The 21521-nt window shown below is 38.0% G+C and overlaps 1 protein-coding gene and 1 pseudogene across 2 annotated transcripts in view; one reads left to right on the forward strand and one right to left on the reverse strand.

Annotated features, from left to right (window-relative positions):
* Window positions 1-5406: 5406 nt before the first annotated feature.
* PATL1 (PAT1 homolog 1, processing body mRNA decay factor) overlaps window positions 5407-21521 on the reverse strand; it is a 30673-nt gene continuing 14558 nt past the window's right edge. For both annotated transcript variants that reach the window (XM_012812459.2, XM_023507838.1), the window contains 10 exons: window positions 19323-19503; window positions 18387-18510; window positions 17832-17929; window positions 17255-17314; window positions 15954-16102; window positions 14297-14456; window positions 9941-10096; window positions 7635-7726; window positions 7395-7544; window positions 5407-7066 (listed from right to left, as the gene is read on the reverse strand). In XM_012812459.2, coding sequence (XP_012667913.2) covers window positions 7045-7066; window positions 7395-7544; window positions 7635-7726; window positions 9941-10096; window positions 14297-14456; window positions 15954-16102; window positions 17255-17314; window positions 17832-17929; window positions 18387-18510; window positions 19323-19503 — 1192 coding nt within the window. In that variant the 3' untranslated portion in view covers window positions 5407-7044. The remainder of the gene's footprint in view (window positions 7067-7394; window positions 7545-7634; window positions 7727-9940; window positions 10097-14296; window positions 14457-15953; window positions 16103-17254; window positions 17315-17831; window positions 17930-18386; window positions 18511-19322; window positions 19504-21521) is intronic.
* On the forward strand, window positions 19801-20148 carry LOC111721993 (annotated as a pseudogene).

Here is a 21521-nt window from a genome sequence, read left to right on the forward strand (position 1 = left end):
TTTCAAATCAAAAGTTTAGTTTATGTCTCAATGAAGAAGTATACAAATAATCAAAGTATGTGCCTAGACTATCAGCACAGTTTTGCCATCTGAATGGTAGCTTGTGTATACTAGCACCAAAGAACCCTGGAGAGTGAGTAGTACTGATGTAGCAAAAGGCATTTTCTACTTGTTGAGAAGTGAGTATTTTTCCTTGCAAGGAGTGGTCCAAAGCCTAGAAGTCAGGTGGTGTAAGATCTAGTGAATACGGTAGATGACAGTTTCCAAGTCCAGCTTCTGTAGTTTGAATGGCATTGTTTGTGGCATGAGGTTGTGTTGTCTTGCAAGAGAATTGTGGCCTGTCTCTAGTGACCTAATCTCGGCACGCATCTTTATCCAATTGGTTGCAGAAGATATCACTGTAATCAACTGACCAAGTTTTATGAGGCTGTAGTGAATAAAACTAGCACTGGACCATCAAACAGACACTATTAGCTTTTTTTAGATATTTGGTTTTGGACTGTGTTTTGGCACATCATCTTTATCCAACCATTGTGTCAAATTCTTGTGAATGTCAAAAGAATCCAGTTTGTTTTTTTTTTTAGCAATTCAGTTTTTGGCTGGGTGCCATGGCTCACGCCTGTAATCCTAGCATTCTGGGAGGCTGAGGCAGGTGGACTGCTTAGCTCAGGAGTTCAAGACTAGCCTGAGCAAGAGTGAGAACCCAGTCTCTAAAAAAATAGGCAGGCATTGTAGCCAGTGCCTGTAGTTCCAGCTACTCAGGAGTCTGAGGCAGGAGAATCTCCTGAGCCCAAGAGTTTGAGGTTGCTTGAGCTATATGATGCCACAGCACTCTACTGGGGAAGACAAAGTGAGATTCTGTCTCAAAAAAAAAAAAAAATCCATTTTTTATTACATGTAACAATATGGTGTAGGAATGGTTTGCCTTTATGTTATGATAGGAAAGGCAAGCTTCAAGATGGTTTCTTTTTTTAACACTCATTTAATTTGCGTAGAACCCATCTACCCAGTTTCTTTACCTTGCTGATTTGTTTCAAATGGTCTAATAGTAATAGAATAGCATCAAAGCTTGCTGCTCATTCCCACGTAGATGGATTCACTTTCCCTACAGCTTTCAGTTCATCATTATCCACGTTGGTCTCAGGTCGCTCATGTGGCTCATTTTTAAGATTAAAATCACCTAAACAGAACTTCTCAAGCCATTAATGTACTGTGTGTTCATTAGCCATATACTTCCTGAACACTCCTTTACTAGTATTTCCAGCTGTCTGAGCTGCATTGATTCCACTCAAAAATAGCATGAATTTTTGACTTATCCATGGTTTCACAACAATTGCTCTTAAAAGACATTTGAAAGATAATTGCAAGTCAAATGTGCATTTGAAAGACCAAGGATGTACTTTCACAATGAAAATAAAAGTGTCACACTGAAATGCTGGAGATACCAACTTAAAACGTAAGGACGTCGGACATTTCATACTTAATAACCTAATAGTTGCCCATTCTATTTCAAAAGGTTGGAGAGAAGGCTGTTTTAGAAAATGAATGCATGTTCTTTGCACATTACAAAATAGCCATAGAAATGTAAAGACACTGTGGGTTTATCTTTGTTCACTATTGGCTGAAGAACTGACTGATAAAAGTAATTGAAGATTGAATCCTATTAACAGAGGAGCTGTTAGATAAATGATGGCACAATGGTGCACACTGGAATACTACCCAGCCATCAAAAAGAACAGTGTAGCTCTCTGTACACTGACACAGAAACATCTCCATGATCTGATTTTTCCTCCAAGAGGAAAAAAAGTAAAAATAGTTATAAATCTTTGTATGCACACATATAGATAAATCACTTGGAGGGCAATAAACTATTTGTAGTGCTTTTTCCAGGAGGTAGAATTTCAGATGCCCTCCCTTTGTTAGTATATATGTAGATGTCTTCCTCATTCTTTAGATTGATATAATCTAAGAAGAGATTATATATTTAAGAGATTATATATTCACAACTGACAAAATACATACATCACTGATTATTACTTAGCACCCATCTAGATATTTCCCAGATCTGAAGTCTGATTTCAGTTAATATTGCTTTGGAGAATGAACTTGCCTAAATTGTAATTTTGGAGGGTCATGCTGATTACAAGCTCCTCAGATTAGGTTTACGTGCAACATTTGCAAAAAGCAGCACAGCAGAGGCTGTCATGAGACCTATGATCTATTCACAAGTACGACTCTGATGTGAGAAGGAAAGAGGTCAAAACAATGCTATTAGGTAATTTTAAGAAAGTAAAATCAGACTAAAGATTTATTTCCTAAAAACCTACATACTAATTTCTTAGGGATCATAATATTAATGTATTTAAACAAAGATGAGAGAATAGGAAAAGAGTAAGACTCAGCTGGGCTGGGGGCTCATGCCCGTAATCCCAACACTTTGGGAAGCCAAGGTGGGTGGACTGCTTGAGCTTAGGAGTCTGAGAACAGCCTGAGGAAGAGCGAGGCCCCCCCATCTCTAGAATTATCTGGGCATTGTGGTAGGCACCTGTAGTCCCAGCTACTTGGGAGTCTGGGGCAAGAGGATCAGTTGAGCCTAGGAGTTTGAGGTTGCTATGGGCTGTGATGTCACAGCACTCTACCAAGGGTGATGGAGTGAGACTCTGTCACAAAAAAAATTTTTTTTAAAGTTAAAAAAAAAATAGAGTAAGACCTCTTCAACCTCTCCACTTCTGCTTCTCACACAATGGACTCATTGCCCCCATGAAGTATTAAGAGCTGGCCATCAGATTCAAAAAGTCATATTCTGGCCTTCTTAATGTTTAATAGGGCAACTTGGGTGATTTAACAACTAATTTGGAATAACATCTAATTTAGTATAAATACAGGCAATAGACTTTGAATTTATAATTAAAGTGGTTCTTCGATCAGTCAACTGGTGTATCATCTTAAACATTCATAATAACTGACCACATTTCTCAGGATAATTATCTTGTTTCTGGGTGATTTTTCCAAACTCCTACCACATTCATGTACTAAACAGTCAAATGCAATGGTTCTGAAGTTAAGCACAACCATTAAGCACTTTTGCCTTGTTAAAACTAGAAATAGCTAATTTTTAGTTTTTAGATAATAATCCTTTTACGGTTATAATAAAATACATGCTCATTTAAGACAAATTTGGAAAATATGAAAAAGCAGGAACAATGACCTACACACAAAATCCTTCACAAACCTCTCCTTAAAGCAGAGGTTCTCAACCTGTGGCTTGCAACCCACAGGAACTGTGTTAAAGGCCCATGGCATTTGGAAGGTTGAGAATCACTGCCTTTTTAAAGGCAGCCATTACTGTTTGATTATCCTTGATTGCATTCTTTTTTCTCCACAAAGATTGCCTTGTACACAAAGTATTTTTTACTGCATATTATATTCTTAGTATTTTCCTAGGAAGCTGAATTCTTCAGAACCAAATTTTCTTTAAAAACATTTTAGACGAACAGAAGGAATGCATTTTCTCTGAAGAAAATCTGGAAATTACTAAAAAGCAAAAGAAAAGTTTGCATAATTTCACTGTCTAGAGATACCAGTAACCTTTAAAAACCTATCTTTCCAATAAGCTTTTGTTCACCATATAAACTTTTCTCTTAAAAAACTGGATACAGGCTTGGTGCCAGCAGCTAGGGCGCCAGCCACCTGCATGGGGGCTGGTGGGTTCAGACCTGGCCTGGGCTTGCCAAAACAACAGTGACAACTGCAACAACAGCATCAAAAAATAGCTGGGTGTTGTGGCAGGCACTGCACTTGGAAGGCTGAGGCAAGAGAATCACTTAAGCCCAAGCATTTGAGGTTGCTGTGAACTGTAACACCATGGCAGGCTAGTGAGGGCAACATAGTAGACTCTGTCTCAAAAAAAAAAAAAAAAAAAATGGATTCAAAGCATTTATACTATATGCTTTTTCACTATGTCATAAACACTTTTGCTGATCCTACATTTCTATAGGGTATCCCCAAAATCACCACACATAGGGAAAATAGCTGGTTTTTCTATTTTTAGTACAGATGGGGTCTTGCTCTTATGCAGGCTGGTCTTGACCTCCTGAGCTCAAGCAGTCCCCCCACCTCAGCTTCCCAGGTTATGGTGGTAGGATTACAGGCATGAGCCATCGTGCCCAGCCTATTAGGGTCTTCCCTTACTAGAATATATTTTAACATGAGTTTTAACTCTGTGCCTTATCTTTGTAAAATATGTGATTATTACTGGCACACATTAATGGGAAGTTAGTACATGTACCACCCTCACTGGTTACTCTTGAGGCTTAAAAAGGATTTCGAAAGCATTCATAACTTATCAGGTACATACTCTCTGACTCAAAGATCAGTTGGTATTGTTATATTCAAAAAGTAGAAGTACTTCTTAGTATTATTACTACAAAAACATAATATTTAAATTTTCTGGACCAGGGCTTATATTTCTCAAACTGCAGTAAACTATAGTCCAAAGAGCAGCCGGGCATACACATCTGACTTTCTTTCTTGGCTTTGCCACTAACAAGAGGTAGGACCTTGGGTAAGTCACTGTTCTCTCAGAGCTTCAGCGTCCGTGAATCTTAAATGTAAGGGCTGGACTCTGGGATCTCTTCCTCATTCCTGACATTTGTAATCTAGACTTCAAGGGCATCCTCCAGCCAGTACAGCCTAAGAAAGCATGTAACACTTCATGTTAAGAGGTGGGCTCTTTTACCAAATGATAATTTTATTTCTCACAGCAGTAATATCCTGCAGGAGTCCATTAGCTGTGTCACCTCAGGCAAGCTATTTAACAACTTCAGGGAGCCTGTCCCTTCATCAGGGAAAAAAAAAAAGCTTTAGGTAAAAGGGTACCTGATAATGTTATCTCCCTTTCTTTCTTTAACATTTAAAACTTTTCTCTCCCTTTCTCTACTTGTTTGCTAAATCTTTTATCTTGAGCATTTTAGAATAAAAATGATACTTATGTCTGAAATAATTACTGTAATAAATTTTCCCATCTCTTCTGAAGAGATGAATTTTGAGATAGAATATAGTGAGGGTTAAGGAAACAGTAATCATGAGTACTAGATTCCAAATGGGGTTAAACAAGTATCTTAAAAGTAAAGGGACAGATTCATCAGTGCCTGCAGAGGAGGAGGACAAAGATGTCCGGCCAGTACACATGTGTTTCTGGAAGTACAGTATAATGCTACAGATGAACTACAGTGTATGTATCTGCCTTCCTCAAACAAAATAAAAAAACAAAAAAATTGGGTAATAATTATCCCTACAATCTCCAACATCAAGAAGTTTACCAGTCAATCTAAATGTGCTAAAAACACAATGAAAATTATGTTCAGAAGTAATAAGAAAGCAGAAAGGCAGGCACACATTTTCATCAAGTATACAATTTGTTTTTATTTACAATACCCTATAAAAATGTAAATTTAGAAACTTTTATTTTAATTAGAACCAAACAAAAAAGATAATGCACAGTAAGGAAGAAATAATAATCAAGTATCCACTTGATCTCTTGTGAAGGGAAGGTAGGAAAGGCGCGCAGTGGAAACCGTCAGTAGATAATGGTAGAGGGAAGCTAATGTCATTGGGAAACAGCTGGTGGAGCCTGGGACTACAGGATTGGAAGAAATGGAGACCGTGAACAAAGACAGCTGGTCATAACAGAGAATCTTTCTGTTGTACATGTATGTGCAAAATTTTATTCTTGTTAAATATCATAACCTGTCCCCCCCACTACATTCAAAAAGGTAAGGACAGCAGAAAGGAGATAAGGACGGTCATGTCAAATTAATCAGATTTAATTTTTTTCAGGGCTGTAATCTTTAGGAATTAAAATCCCTTATCTTGGATGATTGCTGAATAGGACACGGGTGAGTGGAAAAAAATCATGGCAGGCTGTGCCCGCTAGTATTCAAACCCAGGACCCAGGCTGCCTGGGAATGGGACCTGGGGAGATGAAACAGCAATGACAGCAGTTTTGCCCTGGTGCAGAGAAGCTGAAGAAAAAAGAAGGCCGAACTGAGCATCCACAGTTACACTTGGAGGTTTCTACCCATGACACCAAATAAAAATGGGGAAGAGAGAAGTAAAGCATGGCTTACTGAAGGATTCTCAGGAAGACAGGGCGAGTGTGCAAAAGGCAACACTGCCCAAAGCAGGCTGTAAGTGAGGATCATCCTGGGTGATCTTGAATGCACTTGACGGGACAGGTTCAAGTACACTGTAGTTTTAGTAGGAAAAAGGTGTATCCGTGTGCTGTTTCCGCAAAGGTGGACAGAAACAAAGGAAATACAGGCGTGAAAGAGAAAAAGGACTTAGCATACAGCTGGGCACCAGCCAATTAAGAGTTCTGATTTCATTAAATGTGCTGCATACCCTGTATTTATATTTAAAACAAGTAGAACCCAATAATTACAAAATGGAATAGAAACCAATTAAAAACACATCAGCTGGTTTGTGTTTAGAGGAGGTATAAGTCAACTAAATAGTTTTCAATCTAAAACTCATTCTTTAAGGACCCTCTGAAGGCCACATAAATGTATGCATAGGGTTTGAGTGTGTATATGTGTATCTATATCTTGATTTCTATTTAATTGGCTCTCCTACAGTCATATTAATATGGGGAAATGAAAAAAAAAGACTTCAATAGGATGACGGAAGGAATACTTTGGCAGGCTATAATCTACTTTGAACTGGAATAATGGTGGTGGGATAGAGGGAGAGATTATATTTGTGTGTCTAGGGCAAAGAAAATGCAAAATTGACTAAAAGTAGGACATGCAGAATTTTAACATAGAATGTAAAGAAGAAACCAGCAGAAGTATCACCCAGCCAAATTTCACAGAGCAGTGGGGAAATATCTGGCATTTAGAGAACCCCTGGAAACAGGAATCGATCCCATCAGACTTTGCTTTGGGGAATAAGCTACCTTCCCTCCCTCATTAAAAACACTCCATTGGTGATGGCAGCAGTGCAGGTGGCAGCCAAAAGGAGGTACAGGACACATTTGGAGATCTTTTATCGTATCCCCTGAACTAGCCTATGGATATAAAGAAAGAGAGAAAGGAAACTTGTTTGTATAAATGAGTTAAAACAGAAGGCAATCTTTTGTGTTAAAGTTACATACTTGTTAAGAATTCTCACAGGACACCCAAGATTTTCTTTACCCTTAGCATGTAGTCAACTTCTATGAGGACACTTTTGCACCCAGTACAGTGTTTTATATCTAGTACATACACAAATAGTTAATAAATATCAATCTCTTCCATAAAATTCAATTTTATTTCCCCTCCCCCTGCACCCTCCCAATCATAACTTCTAAAGTGCCAACTTTAGTGAGATGTAGAACTCTCCTGTTCCAAACTTACTGCAGTTTTGTCTCCAGCAAGTTCAGTTTCTGCCGGTCAACATAGCGAGAAAAGAGGGATACTAGGTTTGTGGGTATAGAGATTGGCTTGGCCAGGGCTGCTTGGGGAATCCGTAGAAGTTCTCGGGTTGCCATGAACATCACCTCTGTCCTGATAAGGGAAAACCATTAACAATATGAGATTAAAAAAAAAAAAAAGATTACTTAAAAGAACTTGAGAGAAGAAACGGTCTGTACTGACCACTGATTATTTTGCGTTGATTCTGTGGCAGAGTCTGAACTCTGTAGGTCTTCTCCACGGCTCAGAAGGATGAGGAGCAGTGACAGGCCAAACTACAAAAAAAGAGGGAATCAAACTCAAGATAGCCTCTAAGCCTCCTCCACCACTGCTGAGGGGATCCTAGCGTTAGATGGGGAATAGCACTAAATCAAAGTGACTTGGTGCTGTACTTTTCTGTGAAATCAGGTAAAGATCAGGCAAACATGAGCGGAAAAGGCTGCCTTCTTCTCCAGGCTTCATTTCTGGCCCACCTGCAACCAAACAGCCAATGGAAAGTCATGGTGTCCCAACAGGCCACCCTATTTCCCACCCTGAGGTGAAAAGATATTTTTTCCCTGCTACAGATAATGTAGAAAGATTTGGCTTTTCTCATATTTATAAGATCCAAAATGGATTAAAAAAGAAAGTCAAATGAAGACAAACTTTGATATGGAAAGTAAAACTCAAAGAAAAAAATGTAAAAAATATTACATGGGTTGTTTGCATGGTGGCTCACGCCTGTAATCCTAGCATTCTGGGAGGCTGAGCAGGTAGATTGCTTGAGTTCAGGAGTTGGAGACCAGCCTGAGCAAAAGTGAGACCCCATCTCTACTAAAAATAGAAAAACTGAGGCAAGAGGATTGCTTGAGCCCGAGTTGGAGGTTGCTGTGAGCTATGACCCCATAACACTCTACCCAGGGTGAGACAGCTTGAGACTCTGTCTCAAAAACAAAACAAACAAAAAAATTAAATGGAATAAGATATTTTGAATTAAGAAAAAAAGTGTTAAAAAGCACAGAAAAAGGTACTGAACAGGGTAACTGAAATACATGGTATAAAGAGAAAATTTTTTATAAAAAGACATGCCTATCTAGAAACATAAACACTTAAAGAGGATGTTAATAGAGATCTAAAAAATAAAAAGAGAAGATTAAACTGATGTATTCACCATATCCATGATTATTAAAATTCACCAGCATGCTTCAGAGACTGAAATATACAAAAACTAGTTTTCTTCAGGGGGCAGTATTATGTAGGAAACAGTCTAAAAGGGCAAAGAATGAAAAAACACATAGGGACAAGAAGGACCAGGTTAAATATATGAATCACACCTATAAGGGATTTGAAAGGAAGGCTGGCAATATCTGGGAATCCATCCCACCTTTCTGAGTTCACCTCATAGAAGAGAGATAACCTTGCCTTTCCACAAAATTTCCCTTCATGTTATTGTCAGGAAAAAAGCACCACTGCCTTTACCAGAATTAATTCAAAGAGACCAAATACCAGGAAGGCACATCCCTGACTGCTCCAGAACTCAACCATGTGTAACCTGAAGCACTGTCCCCTTTTCTGCACCTGACGTCCTGTCCTTCAGTCATGCTTTAGCAGGTTTGACAAGGGAGAAAGAAGCTTTGAGATTACTTTTTCATGTCTAGTGGACACAGAATGGCCCTTACTGAGTATTTCCTATAGCAGGCATTATACTGAACCATTCACAGCTGACCTATCTGATAGCTACCTATCAGGACAACCCTATAAAGTCTACCGCATATTTCCACTTTACAGATAGATCATTGTGCTTTGTAGAGCCAATTTCCTATCTGTGGTCACAAAGGTAGAAAGTTTCAGGCAAGGACTAAAACCTGGTCTTTTAAAAACTCATGCTCTTTCTTCCTTTCTACTAGTAATCTCTGCATTTTTAACCTGACACCAATGAAATATAAAATGGAAGATTCTCCTATTTATAATAGTCTTGAGACACAGACTACAAACTGCCTACCTAATATGCCTTCCTCCTCATTGTCAGCAGATTTTATTTGTAGTGACCATCATGTGAACGTAAAGGTATCTTCCAGCCTTCCCTGCAGTTATGCGTGGCCATGGGACTATGTCTGGCCACTGACATTAAGTAGAAGTTGTTGGTTAGAATTACCAAAAAGGTTCCAATAATGAGAACAGAGAACTAATCCATAACTTTTTGGCCTCTACACCCACCCTTCTCTGGGCATATAAAGTCAAGTCTTGAATCCCCCAACCATCCTGGACCATGAAGGATCAAGAATATGGAAACTACTGCTAAGAAAAGCAGGGGGAAGAAACTAAAAGAGCCTGGATCTCCAATGACACAGTAGAGCTTCTATACCAGAATTATTTCACTTGAGATAGATAAAGCCCTATTTTATTCACACCACTGTTATTTCTAGTCTCTGTTACTAGGAGCTTTATTTTTATCTATAACTCAAATTTAAACACCTTACAAATTCAGGGACATAAAAGGGCCAGACCACCTTGTTCTGGAGCACAGCAGTGAGGTGAGGATTGGAGGGTGCTGGTGCAGCTGCACTTTGAGGTAGGTTCATTAGCTGTTGCAGAAGGCTGGTGACAGTCACTGATGGAAGATGATAGAGGAGAAGAGAGAAGGGACTCAGTAAGCATGGCAGCACCTACAAAAAAATTATAAAAGCATTACATCCTGGCAACTGGTACTTCAGTTACCTTCCAGAAGCATGCTCAGTCGTATACTCAGCCATCTAAAGCAAGATTTAAGAAAAATGAGGTGATCAGCCTAGCAAATATGACTACAATCTTAGCCACAAATTTTAAGGTATCTACTGAAAACTTTTTCATCTCAATTTGCAATGGAAATGCCACCATTGTGTGTGAACTGAGGGTGTAAAATCATTTCCAAATACATACCCAGATGCATGTTAAAATCATCAATATTTTAGCTCATTCCACAAATATTTAAATCCCCACAAACCGTCAAGCACTGAGGGCTTAAAAAAGAAGATAAATGGGGCATATTCCCTCAGAGATCTTAAGTACAGTAGGGAAGATGTAGGTAAACTGGCAATTTCTAAATATTGTGAGAAGCACGCTAAGGTAAGTTAAATTCATAGTGCTACAGAATTATTGAGAACTATTTTCAGACTCAATTCTATCTTATTTTTATAGTAGCTCAATGAGGAAATAGAGAAATGATTAAACAATTTTTAGAGAAGCTAAGTGATCAGAAACTCAGTGTTCAGGGTCACATAGTTAGGAACTATAACCAGACCCCCAAGGCTGAATTCTAGCCTTCTAGTCATTCATTTCTTTTAGCATTTGGTCCAAATTGGAAAGAAAACATACGCAGCTATTAATATTAATAACTATGTTATAACACATAAAAGGAAATTAAGAGTGCTTCCATGCATTCCATGCCCATGGTATAAAAAGTGATGGTTGGTTTTACTTTAAATAGTATCCAACGACACAGAGTAGAACATTTTTTGTGGTTTAGTAAATAAACTAAGCTTCTATTATGAACATTTAAAACACACATTAAAGTACAAACAACAGTATAATAATTTTAATGTACTCAACCTGAACAACAAATTATCAAGATTTTGACAAACTTATTAAATATATCCTTCTATATCATATCATCCAAAATTACTTGTTTGTGTCTCTAACAAAATCTCTCACAGTGTCACACCTGTCAAAATTAACAACTTTTAAAATCATTTATTTTTGAGACAGAATCTTGCTCTGTCATTCTGGGTAAAGTGTAGTGATGTCATCATAACTCACAGCAAGCTCAAACTGCTGCACTCAAGAGAGTCTCCTGCCTCTGTCTCCCTAGTAGCTGGGACTGTATGCACATGCCTGGCTAATTTTTCTAATTTTAGTAGGAGCAGGGTATCACTCTTGCTCAGGCTGGTCTCAAACTCCTGAGCTGAAGTGATCCTTCCACCTTGGTGTCCCAAGGTACTGGGATTATAGGCTTGAGCTACTGTGCTTGGCCAATTTTAAAATATTATCTAATATCTTACTCCAAATTCAAGTTTCTCCAATTGTCTCAAAAATATCTTTTAGGCTGGACATGGTGGCTCATGCCTGTAATCCTAGCACTTGGGAGGCTGAAGCAGGTGGACTGCCTGTACTCACAGGTTTGAGACCAGCATGAGTCAGAATGAGACCTCATCTCTAAAAACAGCCCAGCATGGTGGCAGGTACTTGTAGTCCCAGCTGCTTGGGAGGATGAGGCAAGAAAATAGCTTAAGCCCAAGAGTTTGAGGTTGCTGTGAGCTATGATGTCACAGCGCTCTATTGAAGGTGACAAAAAAGGAGACTTTATCTCAAAAAAAAAAAATCTTTCAGTAATCTGTTTCATTGATTCAAATAAGATCCACTTATTACATTTGTCTGGGAAGGCTTTTTAACAGTCCTTTGCCACTGCCCAACTCCTTTTTTCATTTGCTGAAGAAACTGTATCCAGTAGTTCAGATCTAGCTAACTGTATCTGTGTGGTGTCTCTTAGGTTTTGTTACCCTGTTTTCCCTACAAACTTATAGTTAGAAGAACTGCAGTTTTGATTAGATTCAGGTTCAATGGGAGGTGAGAGAGGCATGCAATAAAACTTCACGAAGAGAGCTGAATAGAGCTCTGTGCTTTCTCCTGTGTTACGTCAAGCAGCACGTAGTGCTTGGTTATCCTGCTCTCAGTGGTATTCACAGTGCACCAGTGGGTTCAGGTGTTGCTGGCCTCCAACCACTGTGAAGTTCTCCATCCACTTTCTACCTAATGCTTTTAGTAGCTAGTAATGACTAAGGTCTATATTGATGGACAATTTTTCCATTAGGGTTTGAAAAAATGGGTTAGAAATTATTTTCTAATTTTATTATTTTTCTTGCATTTAGTAGCTGAATTTCTTCTACAAAGAATACTCTAATTATTATGACATTTGGTTGTAATGGAAAGGCAGGATAAATGCTTAATTCTTTCCCTTTATCTACCTATTTTCAGAATAGTAATAATCATGATTTCCAAAGGTCATCAATATACTTTTGGTGTCATTATTAACTCATTACATTAAATGTAATTGATATTTCAATCCATTCTGTAGTTTTTCTTTCTGATGCAAACTGTCCCACTTTTGGTCACGAAGAACCCTTTTATTTTAAGTTGATTTGCATCTTTTAGATGGAATCCTAGTAATCTATTAGTTTCCTTGAAAAAAAAGATATTCCAGGATGTCTTATACAATTTCATACTTCAAACCCAAGAAAATGGTATCTAAAAATGAAGTCTATTACCATACTTGTTCATGTATATAGATACAAACTTTATGTCTGACAAGGTTTTCTCACTAACAGGTAAGCTCCATGAAGGCAGGTATTTGCATTCCTATTTTTTAGCACCATGCACTAGGTGCTACGTTTCCAGGATATAAAATAGTGCCTGGGACATGAAAGTATTCAAGAACCATATGCTGAGTGAATAAACCTCATTCAAACTTGTTTCCATTGATGAGCTCATACATGTCTCATCATATACAATTTATATGGTCCAAGGTAGCTGTTACTTTTTGAGTCTGATCTTGTTATTTCTAGGGTAAACCTCGAACCTTACATTATTCTCCAATTTATTTTTCATTTACAGAATATTTTTGAAGTACTTATTTCATTTTTTCCAATGAGAATCGAACTTCTCATTCATTTCCTCTCCAGATGCTAAAATTTCAAGGGTCTGTAGAAGGAATAACTTCTAACTCATTCATGGCATAGCACTAAAAGTTATCCTAACACCTTCTGTTTTCTAATGACTACTACCCAGGTGGTTATTACTTAACTTCTAGTCTATAATAGTAATTTCCTTCTCCTACATTTTATTAATTCTGAATCTCATACTCAGTAGCACCAATCCTTTGTCCTATTCTTGTCATTTTCTTGTTTTGAACTTCTATTTTAAAGTTTACTAATCTTTTAAGTGACAGGGTTAAGAAGAGAGAATCTCTATCCAAGAATTAACTTGTAAACTTGATACCCATGTTTCAAATTCCAGTCTAGTTTAAGTCATAATAAAAATTAAAAGATTGGCCTGATTCCAGTGGGGCAATATTCAACTAAGTCTACCAGCTAACATTAAGCTAGTGATAGCAGTCCACTGAGGGATTTTTTTTTGGAGACAGAGCCTCACTTTGTCACCCTCAGTAGAGTACTGTGGCATCATAGCTCATAGTAACCTCAAACTCCTGGGCTCAAGTGACTCTCTTGCCTCAGCCTCCCAAGTAGCTGGGACTGCAGGTACTCGCCACAACACCCAGCTATTTTTAGAGATGGGATGTCATTCTTGCTCAGGCTGGTCTCAAATCCTTGGGCTCAGGCAATCCACCTGCCTTGACCTCCCAGAGTGCTAGGATTACAGGTGTGAGCCACCACACTTGGCCTGATGAGGGATATTTTATATGAAGCAAAGTAACTCAGACTAGAAGTTTTCAAACTTCAGAGAGTATCAGATTCAGCTGCAGACCTTGTAAAGATACAGAGACCACGATCTTTCTGTAAATTCTGATTCAGCAATTTAAGGTAGAACTGAATTATATGTTTCCCACACAATTCTGATATAGAATATATATCTTCACGACTATATAAAGTAAGACAGAATTATTCCTTTCCTTATGTTTAGAAACAAGGTCTGTTCAATCAACACAGGATTAAAAATTTAGGCCTAGAGTCTTAAGGTTTTGATTTAAATAATCTAATCATACTGCCAAAGATTAAACAAACACAAAAGGGAAGAGGGAAGGAAAAGAAGTTTAGATTCTAGAAATTTTATCAACTGTAAAGACCCAAAAGAAAGATGTTTGACATGCTGTTCACCTCATCTTGTGCATCCTTCTTGATAAGGAAAGGGAGGTTCCTGGCTGTTGTCATGAGAATGTCAGCTGCTTGCTCTGTGGAGAGGAAAGGAAGAATACGGGCAACCATTCTCTTCCCTTTTCGGATACACATGATCTGTACAAAGTGGTCATCACTTGGCCTGTGAGGGAAGAAAAACATTAACTTAGGTCAGCAAGAACAATGTAAAAAATCCCCACTACTTCCTTTTCAGATGTTACTGAATGAAGATATTGCATTCATTTTCACTCTATAGTGATCTTCACTTCAAAATAGAATTATTTCTTCAATTCTCAACCAACTAAAGGAAAATTTTCTAGTTTTATGAATGTACACAATCATTTAACACATCATGTTTTAAAAAAAACGTGGCCAAACTATATGCATTCTTTTCCTTTATTAACTTTTAAGTAACTATACAATATCATGATTAACAGAGCAGTTACCTAAAAAATACAGGGCTGGGGGCAGGCAGCTGGGGGTGGGAAAAAATAAATACATATAAGGAAAAAGAATTTCATCATCTCAGAGTTATTTTGAAGAACCTTTTTGCTGTGCTTTACATATTTTTCTTTCAAAAAACAAGTCTGAAGAATTCATTATCACTTTGTAACTTGATGTTTTTTCACTCAGCAACTTCTTTTTTTTTGGGGGGGGGGATTCTTACTTTGTCACCCTCGCTAGAGTGCTATGGCGTCACAGCTCACAGCAACCTCCAGCTCTTGGGCTTAGGCAATTCTCTTGCCTCAGCCTCCTGAGTACCTAGGACTACAGGTACCCGCCGCAACACCCGGCTATTATTTTTGTTGCCGTCTGGCTGGGGCCTTGTTCGAACCTGCCACCCTCGGTATATGGGGCCGGAGCCCTACTGAGCCACAGGCATTGCCCACTCAACAACTTCTTGTGAACACTTGTCCATGTTAATAAATATGCTTCACTACATACTTTTTAATGGCTGCAAAACATTCTATGTATCAACTATATTGTTCATCCAGTCCCCTGTTAGCCCAACTCCAGAAAAGTGTACTGAAAATAGGATGGTTTTATTTTCTGTTTTGTGTATGTTCTAGGTTAGGAAAAACAGCAATTCTCTTAAATGGGTAAAGGGAAAGGGAGTGCTTAGGAGATGGAGTCCTCATTCATTCATCAAATAAGTATTTAGGATTTATAGAACATTTATCATTATCTTGATTCTGTTGCAGATAATGGGTAAGAAATGATAACAGACAAGATTGTTAAAGAGCTTAAATTTGTTTATGCTTCTCATTTAGTAAAAAAGCAAATATATAAGGATTACAAGGTTGAATATTGTTAGTAGTCATAAACCAGGTATAATCTGTAAGCGCGAAAACAAAAACCAATAATGTTCCTCATTGTATCTCAAGTACCCATCACAGTTCCTAGAAGATACTGAGTATGTATGTGTAGAATGAGTTCAGGAGATTTTTTTTTCCCTGGCTGAGAAAGACTATAAAACATTTAACATGAAGTGACATTTGAGTTAAGCCAAAGGGATAGATTCTGAACTTATAGAGATGGTAGGGAAGGGTATCTAAGAGGCAGAAACGTGTACTATTAAGTTTGGCAAAGGAAGGAATCTAGTTAGTCTCATGTTGTCCTCAAAGCACACAATACTTACCTCTCTTGTCCAGGCAATTTCCCCCTTAAGTTGTCATACATGCTACAAATTTTGTGCTTTCTTTCCTCCATCAAGGCAGGTCGCTCTTCTTCTAGACTTAGGAGATAACGCCTTTCATAATCCTCTACATCAAGGAGTAAACTAAAGGTCTAAGAAGGGAGATACAAAGCAGGACACAGCATGCTACGTCAAGTTCACAGAGTACTAGACAAACTTCACAGTTCAGAATACTAGGCAAAAAACAAAAGAATGAAAAGTCACTATAGTAAAAATGAATTTTTAAAAAAATGGTGGTTTTTTTGGAGACAGAGTCTCATTATGTTGCCCTTGGTAGAGTGCCATGGTGTCACAGCTCACAACAACCTCAAACTCTTGGGCTTAAGCAATTCTCTTGCCTCAGCCTCCCAAGTAGCTGGGACTACAGGTAGGTGCCCGCCACAATACCCAGCTATTTTTCTGTTGCAGTTGTCATTGTTGTTTAGCTGGCCCAGGCTGGGTTTGAACCTACCAGCCTGGGTATATGTGGTTGGTGCTGTAACCACTGTGCTACAGAAGCCAAGCTGGTACTCTTTTAAATGCAGAAAAACATAATAAAATAATTTAAAAGATCCTCAAGCATACTTCTTTGTCCCTTTCTGACCTCTAATCTAGCAAGTAAAGATAGTAAAATAATTATACTTTATGAATCTTCTAGCAGCAACAGAACTGTAATTTATAATCACCTGTATGATTGCCACAAAAATACCTTATATTTACAAAAATAGTATCAGTTAATTTTACTACTGGGTGTCAGTCAATATTCTAAGCACTTTGCATGTACTCATTCACCAAATACTTATCACAACCCCAAATACTATCACATCTTCATGTTTACAGATGAAAAAACTGAGAACAATATAGAAAGGTTAAATAACTTGCTTCAAGTCACAGACTCTATTAGAAATGGAAATTTGCAACCTGTTTCTAGAGTCTGTACTCCTAACCAGTATGGTCTATGGCCTTGCAATGTGGTATTTACTCTTTACGAACCAATTACATATATTTTCTCATTTGTCTCAGTACCCAGAATAGTGCCCAGCACCCAGGGAGTGCCCAACAGTTATGAATTGACTTAATTGACAATTCATAGGTGGGAACATAGGTTTTATATACAATTTGAAATAGTTTCATCAGACTGGTTAACATAGCCTTCACAGCATTTTCTTAGTTATTGTGTTAAGACATTTATATTCTACATTTAGTAAATTTCACATTGAGACAGTTCTTTACTTAAAACTATAGCAACAGATTCTAAAACTTACTTTCTCAATTATGACAAGGGTTTTTCTTCTCTTGTCTCGAACCTGTTTTTCTTTTGTCTCCTAAAAAAGATAAGACTATTCAATATGAACTCTTTACCTCTGTTAAAAAGAATTTAGTGTGCATCTATAGGTTCATTTGCGAAAAGTTTGAGAAGAAAATTGATTCTCTAAAAGTTAATAATCTCAAACAACAGTAGAGTAGACAAAGGTCACACATAAAGTTAACTGAACAAACTATTAAACTGAATTCACAGGTAGGCAAAGGGTAATTAAAGAATGTATTAGAGAATGAAGAAATAAGAAAAGCTTAAAACATATAGAATACAGTAATTTTTTAAGACAACAAACTGGAGTAAATAGATAACTTTTATAGGTAGAGTTACCCTGTCAAGAGACGCCTGTTTCCCTAGGCCCCAGTATCTCAGCGCATCTGTAGGAAACTAGAATGCCATGACATGTGGTGGGAAGCTCCAGTTAGACTACAATGAACTTCCCCATGTCTGATCTTTTCCATAGTGACCCCAAAAGAAGTGGTGACAACCCAGATGTTCTTAAACACAATTCTGCTGACACTTACATCATCCTCACTCCGAGATGTCACAACAGCATCAATCATTTTTCGGGGATTATTCACACTAGAGACAGTGAGCTTTCCCAAAGAGCCCTCAAACTGCACTGCAAAGACAAAACATTTCCAACAAAATAAAAACTGAGCAATGGAACAGCAGGCAGTGTTCAAAGCTTTACTTTTCTCTGTTATTTACTTGTAGTCTAATTTGTTACAAAAATTGAACAATCCCTTATCAAAAGCTATCCTTTCTCTTTTTTGTTGATGCAATAATTATCAAAATAAATTCTAAAGTATTTCTCTTTCATCTATTCTAGAGGTATTAAAAATTATAATAGGCTTGAGAAATTTTGAAATCTCTTGTAGAAAAGGACCTAAAGGTCATCTGTCAAACTATTCACTACATGCTTGACTAAAAGCTGGTCTCTGCATTTATTAAAGAATGATACTTTTAACATCATTTTCAAATATCTCTCTCTGTACACATAGATAGCTGTCTGTGTTTTACCACCTCAGCAGCATCTCAAATTTCTCTCATTATGGGCCTAGGGATGAGAACCTTACCTGGCTTATAGGCATGCTCCAGTTTGGCCACCTGAGGGGTGATGAGCTTAGTGCGCTCCTTTTTAGGGCCATCACCTTGCATTTCTTCAGCAGCTGACAATTTCTCCAGTTTTTCGAAGTAATTCTACCACATGAGAAAAATATTTCAGTTGCAACACAAGCACAGAACATGGCTGTTCTGTACCATTATAGAACTGGAATAATTTATACCAGTGACAGTAACATAGTTCCTCTAGAAGTGTACTGATCTCTGATTTTTGTTTTGTTAGGCTGCTGTAATTTACTTTATTAAAAAAGTCCCAGCTTTCAAACAAGTCAATCATCAATGGAAACGTCTTTATTTTATTTTTTTAATTTAGTTTTGAGACAGTCTCACTCAGTTGCCCTGGGATTGAGTACAGTGGTGTCACAGCTCACAGCAACCTCATACTCTTGGGCTCAAGTGATTCTCTTGCTTCAGCCTTCCAAGTAGCTGGGACTATAGGTGCCTGCCACAATGCCTGGCTATTTTTTTTTTTTAAAGATGGGGTCTTGCTCTTACTCAGGCTGGTCTCAAACTCCTGAGCTAAAGTGATCTGCCTGCCTCGGCCTCCCAGAGTGCTAGGATTACAGGCTTGAGCCATCGTGCCTGGTCTGGAAATGACGTTAGAATTGCCTGTATCCTTAATTGAAAGAACCAGATTATTGATGTCAAAGGGATTTGAAAACATTGGTCTGAGAGCTGCTATACACATGGAGTAAAAACCATAAGCAAACCTTAATGAATAGCCTAAGTATCTAGCTTGAAAACAGGATAGAATTTGCTTACTCAATTCTTATCTACTTGAAAACCACCTCAACAGAAAAGTCTACCAATATTTAAGTCTACTGATATTTCAATGAATATGTTCTGCACCATAAGGGATCAAACTGTTACTCTGATAACCAGCACAGTACCTGGTAATAAAAATCATCCAGGTAGGGATCAGTGCTTTGCAGTTGCATCATCTGGATTTTAGAGACCCAATCCTTTTCACGCTGCAACATGAGATTGGCATATGGATCCTTTCGGAGGTGATCTTGGTGACTGCTCCGGTGAGTTCCTCTATCTCCTGCACCATTGAGATTCCGATGCTGACTGAAAAACATATGCCAAAATTGCTCTAAGTGGGAGCGTTAATATGCCTTTTAACAAAATATGATTAAATCACACCAATTAAAAAAGGAAGAGCTATGAATACTAATCAAAGAAATAAAACTAAGATCTGAGTACTTTACCCTATGCTATGCACTTTCACCCAGGGACTTTTGGATAAGCCCTATAATAACCCTGTATTATAAATTGTTTTCTCCACTAAGAGAACAAATCAAAAGCTTGGTTCAGTGCGTTGGTCCATTTCCATCAGTTCTACTTGCGAGACCCCCAACAACCAAAATGGTAAAGTAGATGGAGTGCAAGTTTGCTTTTCAGGAAGCCCTGATGCTATCAGAGATAAGCTTGTAGTAGCTGACTTCTCAGCTACAAGGTGTGTACCTTGCAAAATGATCGAGCCTTTCTTCATTCCCTCTCTGAAAGTATTCTAATGTGGTATTCCCTACAGTGATACAGATGACTGTCAGGATGTTGCTTCAGAATGTGAAGTCAAATGCATGGCAACCTTCCAGTTTTTTTAAAAAGGAACAAAAAGTGGGTGAATTTTCCAGCACTATTAAGGAAAAGCTTGAAGCTACCATTACTAGTCTAATCATGTTATCTGAAAACAAACGGCCACTGGCTATTTAAAATGTGAAATTAATTTACAAAACTATGAAGCATGAAGACTACATGCTCAACTGCCATCTGATTATAAATAACAATATTAATACTACCCTTAAAAGAAAACAAATCGAGGCCAAGAGAGATGAAGTGTTGTAAAGAATTTGTCCAAAGCCCTACACCTGGTGGTAGAGTAAGAGATTTGAACACCAGTGGATTTGACACTAAAGACTATAGAATTTTTTTAACTTGTTCAAAACCACGAAGTATTTCGAATGCAGAGAAAAAGCCCAGAAAATATTATAATAAATATCCATTTACCCACCACCTAAACTTAATGAAAGAAATTTACTTGGCCAAATTTACTTCAGATTTTTTAAGAAGTTAATATTAAAGTAATACAGTGTTACATTTATAGTTGAAGTCCCTCTTGTATCCCTCTGGAGTCCAGTTTCCAGCTACTCTCTTTCATAGAGGAACCACTATTCTGTTTTTTTTTTTTTTTTGAGACAGAGCCTCAAGCTGTCCCCCTGGGTAGAGTGCCGTGGCATTACAGCTCACAGCAACCTCCAACTCCTGGGCTCAAGCGAGTCTCCTGCCTCCGCCTCCCAAGTAGCTGGGACCACAGGCGCCCGCCACAACGCCCGGCTATTTTTTGGTTGCAGCCGTCATTGTTGTTTGGCGGGTCCGGGCTGGGGATTCGAACCCGCCACCTTAGGTGTACGTGGCTGGCGCCTTAGCCCGTTGAGCTATAGGCGCCGAGCCCACTATTCTGTTTTTGATATGTATCCTCCCTAAAATGTTTTTACACTTTAATCGCTTCTGTATTCTTCTTTAAATACTGCACAGTATTATTCTGTGTGCCTTTAAGTTTCACATAGTGGTGCTATACATGTAATTCTACTCCTTTCTTCTTCACTTAATGTTATACTCTTCATATTTATGCATGTTGATAATGCAAGTATATAATGAAAAGTAGAAGTGCTTGGATATGGTGTATCCACATTTCCAATCTTATTTTCTACTGCCAAATTCTCTCTCAAGAAGCTGTACGCTGTATCCTTGCCAACAATGACAGTGCTGAGGCACTTCAAGTTTTTGCCTGACATTAAATGGTCACCTAATTTTAATCTGTTTTTTTCTGATACAAGTGAGACTGCATCATTTTTACAAGCCACTTGGGTTTCCTCTACTGAATGCTGTTAAGTTTGTCTATGATGTCTTTTGTTAAATAGAAGTGTACTATTTGAATACAGACAAATGCAGTTATCCCTTTATTATTTGTACTTTTTATGTCTTGTTCATGAGCCCATACTTGTTCTCTCCCTGCCCAAAATATTGTGGAAAGTCTTTGAATTTGAGAAGGAAACATACACACTTGCAGAATAAAAATGAAGGTT

The sequence above is a fragment of the Otolemur garnettii genome, unplaced genomic scaffold, assembly GCF_000181295.1.
Source record: "Otolemur garnettii isolate 467f Iridium unplaced genomic scaffold, OtoGar3 scaffold00209, whole genome shotgun sequence".
In the NCBI taxonomy this organism is placed as follows: domain Eukaryota; kingdom Metazoa; phylum Chordata; class Mammalia; order Primates; family Galagidae; genus Otolemur; species Otolemur garnettii.